Raw genomic sequence first — 19379 nt, 5'->3', positions numbered from 1 at the left:
TCCCTGTCAGACAGTGGTGATTTGTTTGTTTGTTTTACCTCGGCGTTTCAGCACATTCTTGGGTTGTGTTTTGGAAAAACTTACACAAGCTTAAACATTTGACAGGGTTTGGATTGCTGTGACTTTGGATGCATGTGATGTCCACAACCTGTTGGACTTGAAGCTGTTAGAAGGGCTTGAGCAGTAAAATCCTCAATATTTTTCCAGCTATCTTCATGTTTAGAAGAACAGGCTGGGCTGATTTTCTGTGGGACCATGTTGAACTAACTCCTGAGCTGACAAGGCAATTGTTAAAATTAGAAAAAAAAAAATATCAGTTTTCCAATCTGATTGTATTTCCAAAGTATGTGTCAGTGGGGAGAAATGTCTGTTAAAAGGTGCAACTGTTCTGCAGCAGGATATGTGTCCCAGCAGTCCCCAGTCAGCAGGAGCAAGCACTGGTTTGGTTCTGCCACACCAGAGGGGCAGAAGCAGGGTATGGGTATGCTGGTGCTGTGCAATTGGTTTGCCTCAGAAACTGGATTTAATTGAAAGAAATGCAAACCCTCCAGAGAAATGAAGATGGCATTACCATGCATAGGACACTGGAGAGGTCTGGGTTGTGTCCAGACTTGGGGGGGATTTTGCCTGGTAGAGAGTTACTGGCAAAAAAATAAATGCTAATTGTGAAAAATAAAAGTAAGGGAAAAAAATAATTAGATGGACCTAAGCATAAAGCAGGAGAAATTCCACCCTTTATGTGGCAAATATAAATGCCTGTTATCTAATGTCAAGTTGTTCCACTTGTGTTGGAACATCCCATCTATAATCTGCTACAGTTCCCCTGGTTTAAATCATAAGGTCAATAGCAAGATAAGCCCACGGGATTAATCCCAGTCACGTCATCCCAATTGTGCCAACAACTGTGCTTTTCTGTACTTGAGCTGTGCAGCTCAGGCAGGAGAGTTTCTGAACACCAAATGCCTGCAGGAAGATGCAGAACTTGGGAAGTGCTTGTGTTTGTGTGTCCAGGGGGGAGAAAGGTCAGTGCTGGAGGTGCCTCCCGGGCTCCAAACTGCCCCGTGCCTGCCAAAAGCTGCTTCCAGGGAACAGTCACTTCACTGAGCTTTGCTCCGTCCCAAAGTCATGGGGACCTTGGTGAGATTTAAGAAATGGAATAATGGAAGCTGAAAATCTGATTAAAAACTAATTTAGGACTTGATTAATCTCCGTGCTTAAATACGTGCCCAAAATTCAGCGTGTCAATGTCCTGAGGGTGTCAACAGCACTGTTTGTGCATTGTGAGCTGATGTGGGCCTGAACACACAGGTATCTGTGCACACCTGGCCTTTCAGGCCTGGTTTTCATCAAATTTGTTCACACCATCCAAAAGCTCAAATTGTACAAGACCGTCCAGACTGTCCCATGAAGCAGCATCTTCATTCTGCTTCCTTCTGGCTATACTTGGATATCCCAAAAGGGACATCTTCTGTTAGCATTAGGAAATCACTCTCTCTCTAGCAATCATTCACCTCATTCTTTACTATTTATACCTTTGGATTCTTCTGAGCTATCATCTCATTTTCAGTAAGTCCATTTTTCATCCTTCTTACAAAGAAACCATCACCATCCAGTGAAAAAAGATAACACCAACACTTTTCAACGTGGTCAATAAGCCTGGGCTTTTTTTATTCCTGATTATTATTTTAAATAAGTATGTGAAAAAGAAATTTGAAGACTTTTGCTGCCTAGTATGATATGTTTACAGTGTGCAGACTGTGACTGCATTTCAAGCAAATGCTCTTGCAAACACTGTTTTATACAATAGCAGTGCAGTTTGTTAGTTATAGATTGATCATCTGGCTACAGGCAAACTTTGAAAGCTTTCACACAGAGTGATTTTATTTTAAGCTTATTATTGGCTTTAGATACAGAATTGAGATTTTATCTGTGTGCCTGGTGGATGAACTTTGTATCACAACACCAGCCCTCAAAGACTGCATTCTAATGCTTGGCTCAAGATATTGATTGCAAGAACATTGGAAACTCGAAGGCAAATAAAATAACGAGTGTGTTTGTGCCAACAGAAGCTGGTTTGTTATTAGGTATTCAGCAAGATACATGATGGTAGAGACAAAGTTTGTTCTCGTTACCCACAGAGAAGAAAGAGTATTTATTGTTGAATAAACTGACTTTTGACATCCTCCCAGCCTCTAACTCCGTGGGCATTTGTTGGGCTGACTGCTGCTTACACCTACACCAGAGGAGATGAGAGTGCTGTAACCTATGCTGATGCTTTGCCTTGTGTGTTTTGTTGACGTGTTCCTGGGAATGCTGTAGAGCCGGGCTCAGTTCCCTGTGTAGATGTATTTGATGGGAGATGCCTGCTCCTCCAGGGTCAGGCTGTCTGTCTCGTTGAAGGTGTCGCTCTCACCAGAGCGGTTCTTCGCTCTGTTCAGCTGAGACTGCAACCGTTCGTGCTCCTTCCTCAGCTCCGAGTAGGAATGGGAGAAAGTGTGGAATATCGACGTTGCAGGAAAGGACATGATGAGGATCCCGCTGAGGATGCTGCTGAGAGCCACCATCTGCCCCGGCACGCTCCGTGGGACCATGTCTCCGTAGCCCACGGTGGTCATGGAGATGATGGCCCACCAGTAAGAGGCGGGAATGCTGGTGAACTCCAGCACCCTCCCGGATTCGTTCTCAGCCAGATAAACCAAAGGAGAGAACAGAGTGACAGCCACGCACAGGAAGAGCAAGAGCAGCCCGAATTCCCGCGTGCACTTCCGAACGGTGAGGCCCAAGGTCTGCAGGCCCAGGGAGTGCCGGGCAAGGCGCATGACGTACAAGATCCGCAAGGCACGTAGAACCCGTAGCACCAGACCCACCTTCTCCAGGTACGTGTTGCTGCTGCCGCTCGGCCTGTCGTCCTCCTCGCCGGAGTCGTCCTCCGAGAAGATGAGGGAAGCGTAGTAGGGGGAGATAGCCAAGAAGTCAATTATGTTCAGGGGGCCCTTGAAGAACTGACACTTGCTCCTGGCCTGGATGAAACGGAGGAAGAACTCCAGGGAAAACCAAGCCACGCAGATGGTCTCTATGACAAAGATGTAATAGCACTTCTGGGAACACTCGCCCTGACACAAAACAAAGAGAGAGTTCAACAAAAGAGCAGTCTGTGAACCAGCAACCAAAAACATCAAGGGAGAAGCAGTATGGATCTGCTTGAGTCACTGGTATCAGAGATAAACAAATCCCAGCAGCAGATAGTTGTATGAAAACCATCTTTCAGTTGTGGTATTCAAAGAGAATAACGAGCATGTGAAATATTTAAATGAACAGATCTATCTGCCTGCTAATTTTCTTATCAAGTGATCATTATTTTTAGTAGACTGCTTCTTCCAGTCTAAATGAATAAAACCCATATCTGTATAGAGTCCTGGCATGTGTCCTGTAAGTCCCACTTTCTGATCTCAAACAGAAATCAATTTAAACTTGACTGATTAATAAGTCTGTACAAATATATTCCTGTCCTTATACACAGAATTAAAATATTCAGGGTTAAGAACCCTCGTCTTGTGGTGGGGCTAATTTGTTTTTAAGACCTGGGAAAAAGTTTATTGAAAAATTCCACCTAACAGGTATTTTATGATATTCTCACAGTGGTGTGCTGCTGTTTAAGTTCTTGCATCAGTGCAAACATTTGGATTGCAGCTCCAGTCCAAAACCAGCTCAAGTGAACTGGAGTCTTTCATGGACTTTGGCTGACTTTGAAGCAGCCTTGTGTGCTTTCCTTTGCTGAGCATGTTAATCAAAACACACCAGCCTATGAAGGGCCTGGGGTTTGGGTTTTTGGTGAAGATGAGAAACCTCAGCTGTAACTGGAAACCAGAGAAAGGGATTAACCAGTATCACAACCCTTTGAAATTCCAGGCTGGACTCAGAATATGGGTGGTCATTGCATGTTTAAGGAAGCCCAAATGTAGGAGGAGCTAATTTCAGTTTAGGTTGTGATGCTACATGGAAGTTAATGTTCAGCAAATGTCTCTTTTCAGCTGCAGCTTTAGTATGTGAAAGCTGAACAAGGTTCAGGAGTCTTCTTGAGTTCTTGCTGAACAGGGACTTGCATCTCTGACACGTTCACAACTGCAGAAGATCAAGCAGAACTGGGAATGATGGAGGATCTGTGCAGAGAAAGAACCTTTTTGGGAGAAAAGAGTGGCCATGTGTTATTCAGGAATAGCTGCAGACCCCTTTGTTTTGTAAAAGGCTTTTTTGTAACCTCTGAAGAATGAAGTCAGGGCTTCTGTCTGCACCTTTCCTGATGGTTTGTCTCTGGAATTCAGCAGTTTAGAGGAAGAGTTCCTCATAGAGTCAGCCATTCTCAGCCAAATTTCATGAGTAATATTGACTGAAAGCACTGCAGGAAACACATACCCCTACTACTAATCAACTACTAATTTAGTTCAGTTACTCTCTGCAGTGCAATGTGATGGGTTTTAGAGGGTGCCTTGTCTTAGAATTCCCGCTGTGCTCAGGAGTAACAAGTCCTTTTGTTCAGGCAGTGGTTATGGCTTTGGCCACCTGAGGTTCCCCAGGTAAAGTGGCAACATTTCCCTTAGGGATACATTTACCCTGTCTAACCCTCAGAACAACTTAGCTCTGTAGTACCATTTGGGGGATTTTCCTTTCTGCACAGTAAACTGCCAAGTTGACAATTTACCTCTAAAACTAAAACACCACGAAAGGTACTGAAGTCTTGGCCCTGCCAGAGCCCCACTTGCAGGGTCAGGTTCTGGCTCCTTTGCAGTCAGGGCCGTGGCATTGCTGGAGTGCATTGATGTTTGCAGAGCTGCTGACTGGGCTGGAGGAGATTGCTTGAAATCAGCACTTGTGTTATGCAGTGCTCACTCTTTCTGAGCTCTGAATTATTTGTACAGTGCAGCCTGGACCCTGCACAGACCTGCCTGTGGTCGATCTACTGATGTGGCCTGTGAATTATTCATTGTTCCCATCAAGATTTATTTTATTTTTTGTTAACTGGGCTGAATTTCCAGTGCATCTGTTATTTATTTCCCTTTATAAATTTACAGGTGACATTGCTCTCACATCATTTCACTACTCCTTCCTTGGAAAATGGAAGAGAAATTTTGTTTGCTGGAAGTTTTAACCAGTAAGATCCAGGGTGTTTTTTGAACTGAGTGTGTAGTTTTAAGGTGTAGCATTGTAAGAACTGGTTGGGAGATTATTTTTTTTTTCCTCCTCACCATCCTCAGTTGCCTCAGTACTCCCCATGGAAAGTCACACATATTTAGAGAAAGCAATTTGTGCTGGCAGCTTCCTAAATGTGTATTTCATTTTTTCAGATAAGCATCCTTCAAATCCAACTTTTCAGGAATGTTGTTGTGCATTTTGTTCTCCCCCTGAGCATAGCTGTGGATGTAAAGGATGGAGAGTTCTCCCCTCTTAGTACACTTTGTCTTTTTTATGTACCTTGCAAAAACATTTCAGAAATGCTTCCATATAGTTTTATGAAACCAAAGTCCCATTTTCTGCTGCAGCAACAAAAAGAATGAAAATATCACAGTGTCTGAATATGGGGTTTAATGAGAATGTGCTCATTGACTTCTGGGAGATAAATTTCATGCAATGAGTTTGTATGGGAATGTTTTATATATTAGGAACATTTTTGTATGTTACGTAATATTTATAGAATATCCTTCTCTAACGTCACTCTCTTTAAACTTTCTTGGTCTTTTTGAACATCCTGTTCAAAAACAACAAATACTGGAATAAGGGAGAGGGGGTGAAAGAGGAAATATTAAATACCGAACCCAATTTCTGTTTCTCCCTGTACTTTTGAGGATTTTTAGAACTCAGTGTTTTATGTTCCACTTACAGCTGTTGTCTGAAAAACAGGCAGAATTACATACTGACTTCAAATCTATGGTCATCTCAAAATACTGATGCCTCTGTGCCAGCGGGAGATGACAAATTTGCTGTTGACACCACGGTCCCATTAGTTATTTTCAGTGAACTGTCAAATTATGGCCCAAATACTCTGGTGCATGAAGGGGTTTGTTTTTTGGTGTTTTTTTTTTTTGTTTGTTTGTTTGTTTTGTTTGTTTGTTTGGGTTTTTTGTTTTGTTTTGTTGTTTTGTTTTTTTTTGCCTAAATGGCCAATAAGGAAATTTCTCTGCCACAACAACTTCCATAAATTTCTTCTTTCTGAACAAAAGAAACACATTTGGGAAATTTTAGTGTTCAGTGCCTGCCAACACGAAACACAGCAAACTCCTCACCATTAACTAGAGCAGAATTTTATTTTCCTATCTTCCAGTCAAGTTTCTCACTGACCACTTTTTTCTCCTGCCTGCAGTTTTGCACGTGAAGTACCATGGGTGTAGTGGAAGCTATAAAAGCTCCAAGCCAGTATGGTGCTGACTGTGAGCAAGAGGGGAAGATGAGGTTTTATTTATAACTGACCACAGCATATTTTGGGTGGGCATTTTCAGCATGTTTTACTCCGGGTAGCATCAATCAGTACTGAAACTTTCACGAACTCTGATGGCAGAACAGTTATCACAGAACCAGCGGTTCATCCTCCAGATTTACTTTTCAACAATGCAAGAATTTATCAGGAATTTATGGCTTGCCTCTGGCAGAAATTCTGCCTCATATGATATAAATGTCATAAAATGAATGCCTGGTATTGATCTTACGTATGAAAGGAGCATTTGGCTCAGCAGGGAAGGAAACAGTATTTTGTGTGTAAAAAGATATATACTGAGCCCTGATGCTTGAAATATTGAATGATTTCTTAAATTTATAAACCACCTCAAAGAAGCAAAGGAGTTGTTTCAAACTCCTGTACCACCAGAGATAATAAGCAGTTCAAACTCCTCTTCATTATTGCCTTCTGCTGTATAAGGCAATGGCTTATTTTGTGTTCTTTTGACTGAAGTTCACAGTGTAACAGTGGGACAGCTCATTCTGGGATACTTCTGTTATCTCTTTATTTTTCTACATTGTACATATAATATATTATTTATAACAGTGGGAAACTGTGTGACTCTAGTAAGTCTTACTGCAGCTTTCTTGGAGTACCTTTTCTAGAAAGGATCTGAGGTTCAGGAATTCAGCACCTCCAGAGCAATGTGTGACAGCTAAATCTGGGACTTCAATTGCATGGGTGAGTTCACAAAATAGAAATTTATTCCCCAGTTGTGAATTCAAGCTAAATGGGCTTGAGGTATGTGCCACTCACAGGATAAGATACATTTCCTGGCCAAGTGCCCTCTTAGTTTACCAGAAAGCATTAATTGAAGTGTAATGATGTTGAGGATAATAAACAAAATCAGATCTCAGAGCTAGGCAGCACTAACCTGAACTACAAGAGAGATAAATCTCATTTGGTGAAAAGAATATCTTTACATGCATCGATAATTTTGGTAATGCCCAGGGAGACTGAATTAGAATTTCCCCTGGGGAATATATATCTTGATCTCCACCTTGGTTTTCAGGTGCTGCTCACTTTGTTATGTTTTCTAGACAAAGAAAAATTTATTGTTTTTAGATAACTGGATAACAACACCAAGGAGTACCTTCAGGGTCTGCTCTGTGCTGCCTATTTGTGTCCCACCTGTCTGCACTCTAAGACACTTTATAATTAAAATATGCTCTGGAAAACTTGTTCTGAATTGTTACCTGATCTGCCAAGGATTTACCCCAGCACTTTTTGCAAGGTATGTTTATCTTTCAGTCCCTCTTACTTAGAGGTAAAGTGAGGAAAGAAATCCTGTTATTCCTGTTATATTGGGAGTGCAGTGCTGCAGCTGTATGAGGATAGAATTGGACAGGTACCAACTTTCTGCCCTTGTTGTGACTGACTGTAAGGTGAAGTTTATTGACAGCAATCAGAACCTGTTTTCTGTGGAGTGTACTCTGGGATTTCACACAATCTATAAACAGGGTGGAGTCTGAGATGTAAAACAAGGAAACCTACAGCATTTCTCATTATGTCCTTTCTGTGCTTGCCAGGGAACACTGCTCAGGATGGTGTTAGTGATACCAAGTGTTTCTTGTGTCAAATAATCTATTTCCTAGCTAAGTGGCAAAAGTTCCTCCAGTGCTTGTAGAACACTTTGCTAACAAGCACTGCTTGATCAGTATATGAATTATTTCATAATTATGTCATATACATAGTTTAATATTTTTGAACTTTATATATTTAGATCTCTAGAGTGGAAATCAACATGTACATCAGCAATTTGCAGATATGCTGCTTACAGAGCACGCTTAGGAGAAAAGCACCTCACGTTATTTATGAAACCAAGTTGATAAAAGTCCTTGAACCCAGCCAGCAGCCGTGACTGAACCACTGTATGCAAACACTGCTCTTCCCAGGGTGTGTTTATGGAAACCAACTGGCTCATCATCATAAAACAGATGAGCAATGAACTGAAAGGGTCTGAATCCTCTTCCCAGCCAGATCTGCCCGAGATGCAGCAGTGATTGCTTCGAGTAAAGGCTGTTCTGGTGCTCAGTCACCTGGACTAAACAGCCCAAAACAAAGCAGGGAAGGAGCTCACAGAGCAATGTGCTTGATGTTCTTGATTCTCACTCCTATTGGAGTCCTAAAGGAGTTTCCTTAAATACAGGATCATCTTAACACTCTGCAGTCAAAGTTGAGGCTGCCAGAACATCGTCCTTCCCACCAGAAACATTCCTGGCTCCATGGCTGGTGCAAGGTTATGATTCACATCTGCTAAATTTACCCTGGCAGGTCCAGATTTTGTTTGGCACAGTCAAGTGCAGCCAGTTACTGCTCAGATCCTTCCTCTGATCCACAGAGTGTTTTGTGGACAGAGGCCAGTGTCCACTGCAGTGGCAGCAGATGGGATCAGCCTGTATTGTGGCTCTCGACCTGCGTTCTGCCAGCCTGTGCTGTCCAGCACTTATCCCAGCAAGGCTGCTCTTCTCGCAGCCTGGCCCTTTGACCAAAAACATTCAACCCTCTACGTGGAGGATTTAGAAGCAAAACTAGCAGGAATTTCCCTCTCTTAGCCCAGGGTTGCCATTTCCTGGGCAGGGGGCTGTTTTCCAGCCTTTTGCGCTTCTCCAGGTTATCCCTGGTCAGCGCATCCTGGCCTACAGCTTTTCCCTGAGCAGTTCCCTCTGTGGGGATAAATAGAAACTAATGGCACAGTGAGAAACAAGCTTTGGCTCTTCCTCTTGCCTGCCCACAGCTCCAAGGCAGTGGGGCCACAGGGGGAAGCTGCAAACTCTAGAGAGTATTTAGGCAGGAGCAGAGGCAAACCAAGACCTCGGTGTAAGGAGCTGAGGTACCCAACCAGCTCCAGGCTGTTCTTATCCCAGCTGGCAGCAGGGAATGAGCAGGTACAGGGGAGAAATCCCTTTTGGCTGATAAGGGCTGACTGTGGTAGGAGGTGTTGTGCCAGGGTGTGTTCCCTGCATACCTGAGCTGTGGGATCGAGCTGCAGTGCTGCAGGTACTGCTGAATCACCGCGGCCGCATTGCCGCTATTACTGGAATAATTAAACCACGCTCTGCTGAATCAAATGAGGGTTAGGGAGAGCTTGAAAACCCTGTGTTATGGATCACCTCAGTGCTTGGATTTACGGTTTCAGACTGATGCAATAAAAACAGAAGGTTACAGCCTGCTGAGAAAGAGACTGTAACCTGATTTAGAGGATGATGAGCTTGTTAAAGGAGTGCTGCGTATTCTGAGCACACAGCGAGTCCCCACTCGTTCTGCTTTATGGGAAAGAAGCTTGGACTTGGGGAAACAATTACTACAACTAGAACAATTGAGGAAACTGAACTAATATTGGGATTGTATTAATGTGGGCGTTAGAAAGAACATAGAAAGAAATTATTACCTCTGTGCCCAATGCATAATTATGTCCTCTGGGGCAGAAGTGTAACTAAAATAAAATATTTCAATTAACTTTGAAGCTTAGGCCCTTATTCTGCAAATACTGTGAGAATCAATCTGAAGAATTTGAATTTGATTGAGCCGGTTGGTGACTCCAAAGTGTTGGTGTTAGGAGAAAGGTGTGGAAGAATGATCTTTTTCTTGTTTTTCTAGTAAGCAGTTTAACAGACTTAATTTTGTAACTGTGAAGAGCAATATAGCCATTAAAAAATGACAAGGTGTTTATCTGGGACTGGAGAGGGTGACCTTCAACTGACAGTTTTGCAGCTGGTCAAACCATTTGCCCTGTTACTGTTTCTTCTGTGCTTCTTTTCTCACTACACTGTAAGTTCTTTGGAGCAGAAGCTCCTTATCTGTGTAGTACAGGGTTTACAAGGTGTCCCAAGTATGGTTGAATCTGTTATAAGGGAAAATCCTAATGTTAACAGGAGGTGCTGACACTGTGGGAATGAACACAATACATGCAGTTCAAAGCCCTGATGCTGAAATGGAATTCACAATTAGATTTTATAATTAGAAATTAGGGCCCAGCAAAGCTTGCCCAGAGAAGCTGTGGCTGCCCCATCCCTGGAAGTGTGTTAAAGACCAGGTTGGATGGGGCTTGGAGCAACCTGGGATAGTGGAAGATGTCCCTGCCCATGGCAGAGGTTTGAAATTAGATGATCTTTCAGGTTCTTTCAACCCAAACCATTCTATGATTCTACAAGATTTTTTTTTTTGGCTCAGAATTCAAACACCAGACTGTGAATTTGACTGCAGTAGCAGCAGACTGAAGAGTCCTCAAAGATTTTCATCATAGTGAAAGAGGAATTTCTACAGCAGATATAAATTTGGCTGGTTATTTATTTTTAATGCTTGTGGCATTGTTGCTAGGAACTTGGAGGATGCACTGGTTGCAAGTTGAGCTTTCCAGAGATACAGAACCTCCCTCAGAGGGAATACCCACCTTCCCAAAGAAGGGATTTACTAAATAATAAACTGCCCAGCAGCTGGGACAGCTGGGTGTCCCCCCAGCATGGCGTGCAAAGCTGAGAGCCTTAGTGCCGTTGGGACACAGCCAAAACTGGGTGAACATCAGGCAAACTGATTATGTCTAATTGTGCTTTCTGAGCATGGGGCCTTGGCCTGGCAGAGCCACCTTTGGAAGGTTGTGTAGAGCCCTTTTCCTCGCTGCAGTGACCCGAGTTTCTGAAGGAAGTTGTTTGTGGGACACGGAGGGTCAGCAGTGGCCACCCCTGCAGGGCCCTCTTTGGCTGTGGAGAGCAGGGCTGGAGTAATATGAGCTTTATCTATGCTGTACATAATAGGTTTAATGCTGAAATATGCAGTTCTGTGTGCAGATGCTTGGAAAATGGTTACTTATAACGGGGAACTACGAAATCAGAGTCTTAATGTAACAGTGCAATTTCAAGGTCAAAGCTTTTGACATTACTGAGTGATATGCAAGCCTCAAAATAAGAAGGCAGATCCCATAAAGTAATAATTTATATATATATATATGTCTCCACATATATCTCAAAGTCCTAGGCTTGAAAACACTGATTTAATGGCTTCTTATTTCATCTTTCTTCAATCATTATTAATTTAACTCATTCAGTCCATGCAGCAATTAAATTGGCTGGATTCTGCTGTGCTGAGTACACCTAGACCAAGGGGGGGTTGGGGCTTCAGTGAAGCACATTTTCCTCCTTTAAAAATGCTGCAATACTTCATTTACTGATCAAAATGCTTAGGAGAAATCAGAGTTGTAGAAGATGCGTAGTTAATTTGGGAGAGGGAGTGTCCCCAGAAGGTGACCTGATAAGAACACAGAATAATGTGCTTGAGCCAAAGCACTAAACCCAAAGCACATCCAGCTTTATTTTTGTTCCAAGTAATTTCAAGTTATATGTATATACCAGTATATTTATAGACATGTAGACATATTCTTTATAGTCTTACACTTGTAAGTGAGCACTAGATTTTCTTTCTCTTCACAGTAAGGCAAATAAATTGTTTGTAGCCCTGTAAAGTAAAATTGTTCTGCTTTTAAAGAAAATGTGTTTCTTGGCAGTTTCCTCTAGTGCACAAGCCAAATTTTCTGGGTTCAGTGTCACACAGACAACTTCAGCCACATCAGATATTGAAAAGCATAAGTTAGGGCCTCCTTTGGAAAAAAAACCAAATAATTTAAAAGTGCTTCAATATATTAAGTATTGGGTTCTTTACATCTCTTCATGTTTTCTGGATCCTAACTGCAACCAGAGATCAAAAACTTACTCTTTGAAAAGGAATTAGATGTTCAAATAATGAAATTACTCCAGGAGTGGAAGCTTTAAAAAAATGAATACTCTGAGTTTCAAGGTAACATCTCCACATGAGACAACAGTGGTTGCAGCTTCTGTGGGTTGTCTTTCATTGGGTTCCATGCAATACCTAAAGCACTGATCTTTCCAAGGTCAGTTAAGAGCAAATACAAAAATTAGTCTTAACAAGGTCAGGGAATGGAAATATCTGGGGTTTCTTATCCTTCTTCTTCCCCTGACCTTAATTTTCTTGCCTTCCTGAAGCAAAGAGCTCGCTGGGTCCTTTCTGCTGAGTCATTTCTCGAGAGGACGCCAATTTTAGGGACTCATTAAACGAAATATCTCATCCTGAGGAAAATCCCAAGAGTGCTTCAAAGTGTTCTGCCTCTCCAGGCTCTTCCACAGTGGCTTAATTCCATAGTTCCCTGGTGTAAGGATGTTTTTTCCTTGGGGTTGGATGTGCTGAGCAGTGACTATTTCAGTTACACCTCTCGGATCCTGGTTGTAACTCTTATGTGGGATGGGGGCTTTGGGGGGACTTTGGAGGGACTTGTGCCTTGTCTCTAGTGGGAAGATCTTATTTCCTTCATTTCAGGGCAATACTGGTGTGTTTTGTCCCTTCATCTTTATTATCCTCTCCGTGTGTGGTCTCTGATTCAGATTTTTAGTTTTTTCCCAGGCTGCCCATTCAGATCAGTAACAGTTTTACCTCCAAATATGCTTTTTTTCTATCTTTACGTGCACATGTGCCTTGACTGCTGTATTTTGGTGATATTACATTTGCTTCTTTACCAAAGACTGTTTGATCTCCATAAAGAATAGATGCAAATACTATGGACAAGGATGTATTACTCTTGGGAAACATTACATTTTAGTTGTTTTATGCCTAAATAACATAACTTGTATTGATGACTCCTCTTTCCTTAGCCTCATATATGCTAAAACCTTTTGCATATTTATTTCATGGTCAGACTTAAAATTGACATCCCTAGAGCTACTAATTTGCTGCCCTACAGTTTTCCTGAACTTTTGGCTTCCTTCTGCTGGGACTGCTCTCTCTGGGTTGGGATTCACGGCAGGTGCATCTGTGAGACACACTTACAGAATTGTCTGCCCAAATCTGTGCTTTTCTTTCATATCTCTAACGAGGAGGTTCCTAAATAGCATTTGACATATTCTGCAGTGTGGGCATGGTGTCAGTTATAACAACCCCTTCTTTATTTTACTTTCAGCTGGGCTCCTGTCTTTAAGCAAGCCCTCCCCTCCCTTCCCTGCTGCCCACGGAGATGGATCCTTCCCTCCCCTCTGGTTGCCAGGGTGACTGGGCTTCCCTGATGCAGATGCTCTTTCCTTGGCTCCTCGCCATCCCTCTCCCAGAGACTGGAGTTTTCACTTTCCCTCGGATAGTGAGGACTCCTGTTTGCTCTTCTGCCTGCCCAGACAGCTTTTCTCCCTCCTGAGCAGACCTGGTTTAGCAGCTGCTAAAAGGACAAGGGATTTGATGTGCCTGCAGGGTGGGATCAGCAGCCTCTGAGCAAAGTGAGTGAAGTGGAAGTCACCTTGTATTATTTTTCCTTTTTTTTGTTGTTTTTTTACTCTAATCCTTCTCTTTGAGCCAGTTCTCACTCTTTAATGTGTCTGTGATGAGGAGAAACAGGACCCCAGAGTGTTACATGTTCAGCAGAGGTAAATCCTTTTTTGTTTGTATTTCAGAATGGATAAATTCAATTTCCAGTGTTAGTGACATTGGAAAATAGAGCCTTGCAGTACTTGTAAGCACATTTGCCACAGAGGTCTTGCCAAGCTTTAACTCAGAAATGAATAAACCTCAGGATGGAGGATAGAATTCAGATGTGAAATTACAGGTTGTTCAGAAACTTTGGGAAGGAATTTGACTGTTTTCTGTCACTGAGCAAAAAGGTATCAAATCATCTTTATATTCATCCTAAAAAGCCAAAATTTCAGATTCTGAATGCCTGTGCCTGGTTGCTGGTAAATGTGGTCCCATCCTGGAATCACTTTCTGAGGTTAGTGAACAGCTTTGAGTTACAAATCAACCTGGAGTTACAATTTGCCTAAGCGTGACTCAGCTGCAGCCAAGTGCTATTTTTAGTCAATTAAATTCATGGAGTTATTTGTCCAGTTCTAGCCAAAATGCTCTTTTGAGAGCCCAGTAAGAAAATCTCAGGTGTTGAAGGATAAGAATTTAGGGATGGAAAAGTAAGGATGACAAAAACTGCTCTTTAGTAGTTCAGATTCTCTGCTTTCCACAAGCCATGAGTATTTTGTCTTGTATATTCCCCTATGTTTTCTGTGGCATAATTTCACATGATTCAAGTAGTAGGACTTTTAATACTCTGTTCTGTGCTTCTGGGGCTCGGGGACAATGTTCATTAGGCTGGTGCTCTAAGTGTAAACTATGGGATGTTTCCAAATATTTGGACAAATGTGGTCCTTTGCTCAAGTTCATCCTTTATCCTCTCCCCTGCACTTTAAACATTCCGTCTTTTGAGCCTGTTTCATCCCAGTTTGCTTGTTTTTTAAGTAGTGACATATATGCAAATCTCTAAGTAGTAATGTCATCCACGTTTTATAGGAAATCCAGGAACAGCAGCTCCACTGCAGCTACCAGAGACACTCATAACCCTCAGCGAGCTTCCCTTTCTAACTTACAGTTAATTATTTTTAAAACACACAACCACATTACTTCTGGCTGAGCTCTGAAACATCATGTACTTGTTCTTTTGCATGGGAAGTATTTATAAAAGCTTTTTCTGCAGTGGTTGGGGAATGAGGATAAAAAGCATTGGGCTACTTCCATTAACAAAGTTAGTAGGAAGCACTTGCTGGAGCAGAGTTTGCAATGTTTGTACATCTCTAAGAAGGATGTTCTATATTTAAAGTACTTCCTCGGAAGAAGGATTGGAACAGTGATAACAGTTTTTCCTGCCAAAAAGGAATAGCTGTGGAAGGCTGCAAGAGCACCAGGCTCATTCCTTACAGTCTTCCTATGCAAGAGTAAGTTAACATTCAAGGGGTTAAAATGGAACAGGGAATGATCTTAGATTTCAGCCTCCTGTGCAGCCTTTAATTTTAATCAAAGACATCAAATATCATGACACATCTTCACCGTGACGCTGCTGCTCCGACTCATGGCTTGGGCAGTAAAATATACACAGATTTTTGTACTGTGCACACTCTGCTGTGCTATAAATGTAAAAATGACTTTATTCATCAGTATATGATACTCTGAGGGGCGTCTTATCTTACAGCAGTGGTTGGGGCAGGGAGTTTATTTCACACGGATTTCCTCAGCACTTTTGAAAGGGCAGTTTGCAAATGAAGTGCAGGATTCATTACAGAGATTAGTCAAGGTTATTTGATGAATTTGGACATCACCACATCTGCAATAACTTTGCATTGTTACGTTCCTCTGTTTCATTATTAGAAAAATAAATCTTTTAAATGCTGAAATATTCATGGCAATGTTACAGGGATCTTTAATGTATGGTACAGGCTTGATTTATTTGCCCTGAATTAATGTGGATGACTTATTTGAGAATGGTTTAAATGCAGTTAGCACTTCAGCTAGTGTTTGGCATTACTCCTAAAATATGTACATATGTATGTGGGCAAATACAGGCTTCAGTTAGCATGGAATTATGATTTTTGGAGGCACAGCTTTTAAATACTGGTATCTGCAAAAATACTTAATCTGTCTCTCATCCTTTAATCTTTATGCAACTATTGAAATGTAACATTGTAACAATATAAGTTAGCGACTATTTCTTTCTCTTTAAAGATTTGACTGTATTATCACAAAGGAAGATACCCAGCTGTTATAAAAGTAAGGATGTCAGAGGAAAATATTTCTGTAGCTGATGTGTCCAAAGGAGACATTTCTTGTAACTCGAGAGTAAAGCATCTCGAGAACTCCACAATTTCAGTTTGAGAGTCTCAGTGCTAACAAGTTAATCTCACACTGGCAACTGCTTCCTAACAAGGAAAAACAGTGTTTTATTGGAGAGCTGAAATATCTGTTCCATCCAGAAGCTTTCTTGTATTTTAGTTAAAAGGTTAGCACAATATTTGTTCACGTTATTCTCAGTATAATATCACTTTGAAAATGATAGAACTCATTGAAGCCATTGTTGTGTTTTCTGGTACAGACTCTCATTAATTCTGTAGTTAGATCAGTTAAAAAGGACTTACTTACCCTGTCTTCTTCAGCTCTTAAATCTGGCATTGTGCTGACACAAAGGCTTATAGCTGTGGTGGCCACAAAGAGAATGGAGAGACAAGCAAAGACTTTGCCTGGGAGTCCTGACTGGGGATTTTCTACCATATCTCTGAGTCTGTTCATAAACTGTCCAAACCTGGTTTTCTCGTCCAAGACACACGTAGCCTCTTTGCTCCTCCGAAGCTCCTCTTCTTTGCGGATCTCAGCCAACTCCTGCAGTTTCTGAAACAGTTTCCGAAAGCAGCAGTTCTCCAGGTTGGATTCCTCAATCCCCCAGTATCTCAGCTCCTCCTGAAAAGACAAGGCACACGTGTCTCTTAAGAGCATCAGCTTCCCTGCTGCTAGAAAGCTGACAATCATCCCAAAAGCATTGGGGTTCCTGTCAAAGAAGAACTCATGGGTGTCTTCGTCGTAATCGTCACACAGCTGAATTATTTCTTCGTAGCTGCTGCAGAGCTTTAGTTTGCTCAGTCTGGTCAGAGGGAAGTCATCCAAAGTACTCCAAGGCAGCAGGTACTTCATGCCTCCAACATTTATCATGATCTCTGTCTTCAGATCGGCCGCAGAGACTTGGTCGGGGTGGTAAATCCTCCTGGCTCTCTGGTAATGGACCCCTTTGACAGAAGGGGTTTCCACACAGATAGGAATGAAGTGGCTCAAGGAATTACAGGAGTTGTAGCTAATGTTACTATAGTCTTGATCACTGCCTCTGGAGAGAATAGGCATCTCTAAGAGTTCTCACCGGGACATCCGAATTGGCATCAGAGCAGGGGTATCTGTCAGCCAGAAGACACAGGAAGGAGGAGAAAACATAGCAGAGATTATTGTAAGACAAAAGGTGTTTCCAGCTACTTTCCTGAATCACAAAATTAACGAGCGTCTGTTTTGTAAGTAAGAGTCACCTCTGTGCTTCTTCCTGAAACCTGCAGCCTGTGAATGAGCTTTGCTTTGCAGCCTCATTGGTTGTCTGGCAACACAGGCACAGAGGAGCTACAGCCTCATTCATAATTATCACAGAGGGTCGGGTGCCTGCAGATCCAGCTGGGAACAGATCGGGCTCTTCCCCGAACAGATCTCAGGCATCGTTAGATCGTTGTTTTCCCGTGGTTGCCTCTTTGCTTTGTTGTTTCTGTAAACCCTTAAACACACGCTAACCCAACTAAGCTGCTTAATAGTTATTAGCGATGGAGTGGTCAATTACCTGCCGTCAGCTGGATGCAAAGTTCCTAATTGCTTTAACTTGACTGCTCGGATTGTGATTCCTCTTCCCCTCCCTGCACTCCGGCTGTGCCTCTGGGGGGTATGGCAAGGATTAGCTACTAGAGGTTTATAAAATTCCTTAAGTGGAAAAGTGCCGCATAAATGATGACTATTCTTATCAGCCCGACCTCGTGTCACTGCAAATTACCGAGAAGACAGAGGGGACCATTTGCCCACCGTGGAGAAAACTTGGCTGCCCAGACAGAAAGTATTTTATCAGCTTGGAAGGGAGGAAGCAGATGAAACACTCACCCCTTCCTTAACTTCCCTCCTCTCAGGAACAAACCCCTGCTTTTTGTTCATCAGCTCTAAAGATTAAAGGGCATTTCTTACCCCGGGCCAGTGAACTGCAAGGATGTCAAGGAAAGTTCCGCGAAGTTCCTTACCAGCGCTCCGGGTGCTGCTGCCGAGTGCCCGCCTGCCCCGCAGGTGAAGAGCACATCCCGCCCACTGCCCGGCTGCTCCCCGAGGAACAGTCCAGCACAAAGCACCTGGGGACGTCTTACGGTATTGTTTACATGCGAAAAATCACCACAGCGCTCTGGAGATGGCAGTCTCTTTGATCTTCCTCTTGCTTTCCTTGTTTCCTGGAAGGGGAGAACAGCCGCGTGTGTTCACGTAACATATGTTGTGCTGATAGATCCTCTGCGAGGGAGACGGTGTCCTGAGGGGCAGCTCCTCTCCTGGGCTCCCTGGTGAAATGTGCTGAGTGAGAGCTGGTGGATCCTGCCCCCTCCCTGTCTCTCCTCTGTTTCCCTCGGGACTGTCAATGTGGCCCTGGAAGAGGAGGGGAGAGGGAAGGGGGAAGGGCTTAGGAATAATCTCCCCAGCATCCCTCCGTCTATCCAGCAGGCAGCAGGCAGCAACTGGGTAAGAACATGGAGTACAAGTCCCCGACTAATGAGGTTTAATAATCAGTAATTTCTGGCAAATCTACTTAATAAAACAATTTCAGTGTCTATTAACTCCTTCCGTCATAGTCATGCTACAGTTGCTGGGGCTGGAGACACCACTTAAATTCCTCAGAGGCAGTTTCCGTGACCTGCATCCCTCACGAAACTGGGCTTTGCTCTTCAATATCCCTAGATGGAAAGGGAAGTTTGTTGGGTGCATGGATGCTGTGCCTCAGCATTCCTTTGGCTATTAAGGAAGTGCTTTCCTCCTGTAAAAGAAAGGGTCTCTGGCTTGTAAAGCACAGGTGCCGAGTGCTCCCTTTTCCAGATCTGTGGTGCTTTTCCAACAGCCAAGTACTTTCTCCTTTCCTCTTTACAGATGATGGGAAATCAAATGTTATCCTTTTCTCATGTATGGCTGTAGGGAGGCTGAGCTTGCTGTAATACTTTTGGGTTCTGTACTGCCAGCAGGTCCTGAGCTGCCTCAGTCTGTAATTGGAATGACATGGATTTCACCCATATTCTGCTTGCTTGGCCTCAGTCAGAGGGTTCAGTAAACCTGGGGTGAGGTTCTAGTGACAAGTACCCTCTGTGGTGCTCCCAAATGCAGTGAGAGATGCCTTAGCTCGTGTCCATGCCCTGCATGGCTGAAAGCACTGAGGTGAATCCTGTCACTCAGAGAGGTGTGTGAATCCCTGGGGTTTACATGTCCCACAGGGAATGTGAAGGTTGTGTGGAGAAGTGTGATGAGCTGGGATCACTGAGCT

General features: G+C 42.9%; 1 protein-coding gene across 3 annotated transcripts; it reads right to left on the bottom strand.

Annotated features, from left to right (window-relative positions):
- Positions 1-1635: 1635 nt before the first annotated feature.
- On the bottom strand, positions 1636-18453 carry KCNG4 (potassium voltage-gated channel modifier subfamily G member 4). 3 transcript variants are annotated; one of them, XM_050311042.1, is made up of 3 exons: positions 18106-18453; positions 16436-17235; positions 1636-3113 (listed from the first exon to the last, which is right to left on the bottom strand). In XM_050311042.1, exons 2-3 carry the CDS (start codon positions 17183-17185, stop codon positions 2328-2330), a joined length of 1536 nt encoding a protein of 511 aa, XP_050166999.1. In that variant the 5' UTR covers positions 17186-17235; positions 18106-18453; the 3' UTR covers positions 1636-2327. The 3 variants fall into 3 exon arrangements, with proteins under 3 accessions (XP_050166999.1, XP_050167000.1, XP_050167001.1); XM_050311043.1 differs by having other exon boundaries at positions 18053-18114; XM_050311044.1 differs by lacking the exon at positions 18106-18453 and adding an exon at positions 17362-17514.
- Between the last annotated feature and the right edge of the window lie 926 nt (positions 18454-19379).

Source organism: Myiozetetes cayanensis, unplaced genomic scaffold (assembly GCF_022539395.1).
Source record: "Myiozetetes cayanensis isolate MyiCay16 unplaced genomic scaffold, myiCay2020 scf16, whole genome shotgun sequence".
Lineage (NCBI taxonomy): Eukaryota > Metazoa > Chordata > Aves > Passeriformes > Tyrannidae > Myiozetetes > Myiozetetes cayanensis.
The sequence above is the reverse complement of the archived record's forward strand: the minus strand, read 5'-3'. Positions and strand labels throughout refer to the sequence as shown.